Source organism: Nannospalax galili, unplaced genomic scaffold, assembly GCF_000622305.1.
Source record: "Nannospalax galili isolate Female #2095 unplaced genomic scaffold, S.galili_v1.0 scaffold136, whole genome shotgun sequence".
Lineage (NCBI taxonomy): Eukaryota > Metazoa > Chordata > Mammalia > Rodentia > Spalacidae > Nannospalax > Nannospalax galili.
The window spans coordinates 3,553,679-3,559,072 of NW_008340872.1; the positions used below are offsets into that span (position 1 = coordinate 3,553,679).

The 5,394-nt window shown below is 40.1% G+C and overlaps 1 protein-coding gene across 1 annotated transcript; it reads right to left on the reverse strand.

Moving 5' to 3' along the window:
* Positions 1–5: 5 nt before the first annotated feature.
* Positions 6–1,378, reverse strand: LOC103736516 (igE-binding protein-like; the record flags this gene model as incomplete). The annotated part of the gene is made up of 1 exon (XM_008836038.3): positions 6–1,378. A coding segment is annotated over exon 1 (1,191 nt), but the record flags the coding sequence as incomplete, so codon positions are not given.
* Positions 1,379–5,394: the final 4,016 nt, after the last annotated feature.

The window sequence follows — 5,394 nt, forward strand, 5'->3', positions numbered from 1 at the left end:
TCTTCCCATTCCTCCGTGGGGGAGATGATTTCCTGAAATCGGTCCCCGAATCGCTGCTGCAATTGGGCTTTGGACCATGGGCATGTTTGGGCGGGGTTTCCATATTTGTCTGGGCCCTGGAACCGAGGGCCCCTCATCTCGTTTTTTGGCTTAAATTCTTGCTTTGGGCTCTTCCAAGGCCTTGGGGGAACCAAAAGTTTTCCCTCAATGTCTCTTATAGATCTACAGTTCTCGGCCTTGTGTGCCCCTTTTCTGCATCTAGTGCAGATTTTAGTTGTAAGATTATTTGGGGCTGCATTCTTGCAGTCTTTTTTAAAATGTCCCATTTTGCCACATTGATAACAAGGTCCTTTGCCTCTTCCTTGAGGAGCATTTTTGGCAATATGCATTATAGCTGCCGCCAGCCCTGCATTAGATAATGGGCCCCCTAACTCTCTACATACCCTTAACCAATCTTGTAATCCTTTACCCTTTCGAGGGGCAATGGCATTATGGCATTCTTGTGTTGCTTGTTCAAAAACTAATTGCTCAATAAGAGGCATTGCAGATTCTGAATCTCCAAAAATTCTGTTTGCTGCCTTGGTCATCCTGGCCACAAAATCTGAAAATGATTCCTGTGGGCCCTGTATAATTTTGGTTAGCTGGGTTGCTCCTTCTCCCTTTTTAGTTAAAGCTTTCCATGCTCTAATTGCCGTCATGGAAACCTGTTGATAGGCTCCCCAGGCATAAGTATTTTGTTCATTTGCATATCTTCCTTGTCCTGTTAACATTTCATATGTCCATTGTTGTTGTTCAGGGGTTAAGGAGGCTGCATTGATTCGGGCTTGCTCTTGTGCAGCCTCATACCATAGCGCCTTGCACTCTAAAAATTGGCCCATGCTATTAAGCGTAGCCTTTGCAATAGTTTGCCAGTCAGTAGGCGTCATAGAATCTCTTGCCAGTCTGTCTAGCTGTGCTAAAGTAAAATTTGCATTCACTCCATATTTTCTTACTGCTTCAGCCAATTCTTTTATCTGATTATAATCTACAGGCGCATAGACTCGTCCCATGCCTTCTTGTCCCTCTATAGGCATTTCAAAAACTGGGAAGGCCATACCCAGCTTTTTCCTCACAATTTTAGGGAGGAGTGAACATGATGGCTGTATTGAATAAGGTGGGGGGGCAGTAGCAGCCCCTTGCCCCAGAACATAGGGCATTGGGTTCTTATATTCCAGTGGCCTATATCTATTTTCCTCATAGCTTGCGGCTTGTTCTTCTAATTCTATCTCTTCTTCTGGGCTTAAACTGCTCTCTTCTAACTGCAGAGCAGCAAGTTCCCTTGTGGGGTATAAATACCCCTTTGGTAAGTTTCTTCCCTGTCTAAAACCTGTTACTTGGTTTCTTGCTCCGTCCTTTTCGACAGTGCTCTCTCCCCTGCCTTCCTCTGGCTTACCGGGAGGTCCATTTTCACTTTGGGCCCTATTTTCTTTTGCACGTGCTCCCATCCTTTCATTTCGTTCGGTTTCTGATAGGCTGTCCTGGAGATCCTCTAGAACCATTTGCCCTTCTTCCTGACAGTAACCCGCGTGGAAGCATAGGGTGAGAAGCAGAATCACAAAGGCTCCCATAATCAAGGCGAAAACAATTCCAGCAATCTCCACAATATCCATACCTCTCCGAACCTACCTGCAGTTCTGAATCCTCCTCCTGTATTGGAGGGGTCTTCGGGCGGCACCAGCGATGTTGAGTCCCGGGTCTCGGCACCAGCTGTCCCCGACCGCTTTCCGTCTCGCCGGCAAGAACGACGCGGGAGGACAAGTCAGGATCCTTCTGCAGCAGTTTATTGTATGCGCATCTTACACTCTTAGATTGATCCATTGATCTACATGTCTATTTTTGCGCCAGTACCATGCTGTTTTTTGTTTTTGGTCTTTTTTTTCAGACTATAGCTCTGTAGTATACTTTGAGATCTGGTATAGTAATCCCCCCCAGCGTTGCTCTTTGTGCTCAAGGTTGTTTTGGCTATCTGGGGTCTTTTGTGCTTCCATATGAATCTTAAGATAGTTTTTTCCAATTCTGTGAAAAATGTCATGGGGATTTTGACTGGATTTGATTGGGATTGCACTGAATCTATATATTGCTTTTGGTAGGATGGTCATTTTCACAATATTAATTCTCCCAATCCATAAGCATGGGAGGTCTTTCTATCTCCTGGTGTCTTCCTCAATGTCTCTAAAGATTTAAAATTTTCATTATAGAGATCTTTGGTATCTTTGGTCAGATTTATTCCAAGATATTTTATTTTTGTTTTTGCAACAATTGTGAATGGGAGCATTTCCCTGTATTCTTTCTCCAATTGCTTGTTATTGTTATATAGAAAGGCTACTGGTTTTTGTAGATTGATTTTATAACCTGCCACTATACTGAAAGTGTTGATCAGTTCTAGGAGTTATCTGGTGGAACTTTTGGGATCTCTTAGATATAGTATCATATAATATCATCTTCAAAAAGTGATAGTTTGATGTCTTTTTTTTTTCCAATTAGTACTACCTTAATTTCCTTCCCCTATCTTATTGCTTCAGCAAGAGTTTCAAGCACTATGTTGAAAAGCAGTGAAGATCATGGGTATCCTTGTCTGGTTCCTGATTTTAATGGGAATGCCTCCAATTTTTCTCCATTTAGAATGATGTTGGCTGTGGGTTTGTTGTATATAGCTTTAATTATGTTGAGGTATGTTCTCTCCAGTCCAGTTCCCTCTATGACTTTGAACATAAATGCATGCTGAATTTTGTCAAAAGTCTTTTCTTCATCTATTGAGATGACAATGCAGTTTTTGTCTTTGAGCCCATTTTATGATTAATGAAGTTTATTGATTTGCATATATTGAACCATCCCTGCATCTCTGGGATAAAGCCTACTTGATCATGGTGAATGATCATTTAGATGTTGTCAGTATGCAGTTTGCAAGTATTTTGTTGAGAAATTTTGCAACTACGCTAAGAATGTGGGTGTACAGTTTTCTTTTTTTGGTTGTGCCTTTACACTTTGGGTATCAGACTGATGAAAACTTCTTATAAGGAATTTGGGAGCTCCCCCAATGTTTCCATCTTTTTCAATAATTTAAGTAATTTTGGTTGGAGTTCGTCTTTAAATGTCCTATAGAATTCTGCTATAAATCCATCTGCTTAAATCCATTTGGGCCTGGCCATTTTTCAGTTGGGAGGCTTTGTATTACTGTTTCGATTTCCTTATATGTTATGGGTCTGTTTAAACTTAAAATTTTTATACTTAAGGCCGGATGTGGTGGCGCTTGCCTTTAATCTCAGCACTGGGGAGGCAGAGGCAGGCAGATCTCTCTGTTCAAGGTCTACATAGCAAGTTCTAGGCCAGTTGGGGCTACAAGGAGACCCTGTCACAAAAACACTAAAAAATTTTTATACTTATTTTAATATACTTATTTTTTCTTTTGGTTAACTGGGCTAAGGGTCTTCTATCTTGTTTAGCTTTTCAGAGAACCAGCTCTTAGATTCATTGATTCTTTGTATTGTTTTCCTTGTTTCTATTTCATTAATTACTGCTCTGATTTTTGTTATTTCTTCTCTTCTGCTGCGTTTGGGTTTCATTTGTCCTTGCCTTTCCAGTGTCTTGAGTTGCAGTGTTAGGTCATTTATTTGGGCTCTAAATTTTTTTTTTTTTTTGGTCTTTTTGAGACAAGATATCCCTGTAGCCCCAGCTGTCCTGGAACTCACTATCTAGACCAGGCTGGCCTTGAACTCACAGAGATCTGCCTGACTCTGCCTCCCAAGTGCTGGGATTAAAGGCATGCGCCACCACGCCTGGCTTCTTTCTAATTTTTAATGTAGGCACTTAAAGCTATAAACTTCCCTCTTAGGACTACTTTTAAAGTGTCTCAGAGGTTGTGTTGTGTTGTAATGTCCTTTTCATTGAATTCCAGGAATTCTTTTATTTCTTTCTTAATTTCTCCTTTGACCCACTCATTGTTTAGCAGTGTGTTGTTCAATTGCCATGAGTTTGTGTAGTGACTAGGGCTTTGTCCATTGTTGATTTTGAGCTTTATTGCATTGTGGTCTGATAGAATGCATGGGATTATTTCAATTTTTTTATTTGTTAACGTTTGTTTTGTGGCCCAGTATGTGATCAGTTTTTGAAAACGTTCCATGGGGTGCTGAGTAGAAAGTGTATTCTTTGGTGCTTGGGAGGAATATTCAAAAGGTGTCTGTTAGGTCCATTTGATGTATAGTATCATTTATTTCAGATGTCTCCCTGTTTATTCTTTGTCCGGTTGACCTGTCTAATGGAGACAGTGGGGTACTGAAGTCCCCTACTATTACTGAGCTGGGGTTAATATGTGTCTTAAAGTCCTGTAGTGTTGTTTTTATGAATTTGCGTGCACCAGAGTTTGGTGCATATAGGTTAAGGATTGTAATATCTCCTTGGTTAACTGTTCCTTTGATCAGAATGAAGTGACCCTCCTTATCTCTTCTGATGAGTCTATTTTGTCAGATATTAGAATTGAAACCCCTTCTTGTTTCTTAGTGCCATTTACTTGGAATATTCTTTTCCATACTTTTACCTTAAGGGAGTGCCTGTCCTTGAAGGTGAGATGGGTTTCTTGCAGACTGCAAGGAGATGGATTTTGTTTTTTCAATCCATTCACTTAGCCTGTGTCTTTTGACTGGGGAGTTCAATCCATTGATATTTAAGGTTATTATTGAAAGATGTGTATTGGTTGCCATCATTTTGATTGCTCTTTGTGTTCTCTAATTTTGTGTTTCCTTGATTATACCTTTATTTTCTTTCATTGCCTCTGAGGTATAGTTGTTTCTCTCTCCACCCTCTGTATTGCTTCAAGTATTCTTTGAAGGGCTGGTTTTGCAGACATGTATTCTTTCAGGCTTTTTGTGTCATGGAAAAATTTTCTTTCCCCCTCAACTATAATAGACATTTTTGCTGGGTAAAGTATTCTGGGCTGGCATCTATTGTCATGTAGAACTGGAAATACCTTGGTCCAGGCTCTTCTGGCTTTCATAGTTTGCATTGATAAGTCAGCTGTAATTCTGATGGACTTTCCTTTGTATGCGACTTCTTGTTTTTCTTTTGCTGCTTTCAGTATTCTCTCTTTGTTCTTACATTTATTGTTTTTACTATGATATGTCACGGGGAGTTTCTTTTCTGATCCTCTTTGGTGTTCTATGTGCTTCCTGTATTTGTATGGGGATGTCTTTCCTTGACTTTGGGAAATTCTCTTCTACAATCCTGTTTAAGATGTGGTCAACACCATTAACCTGAAATTCTTCTCCTTCCTCTATTCCTGTGATCCATAGATTTGGTCTTTTTGTGGTGTCTCACATTTTTTGCATATTCCATTCCTGTTTTTTTTAATTTTTTTTAAAA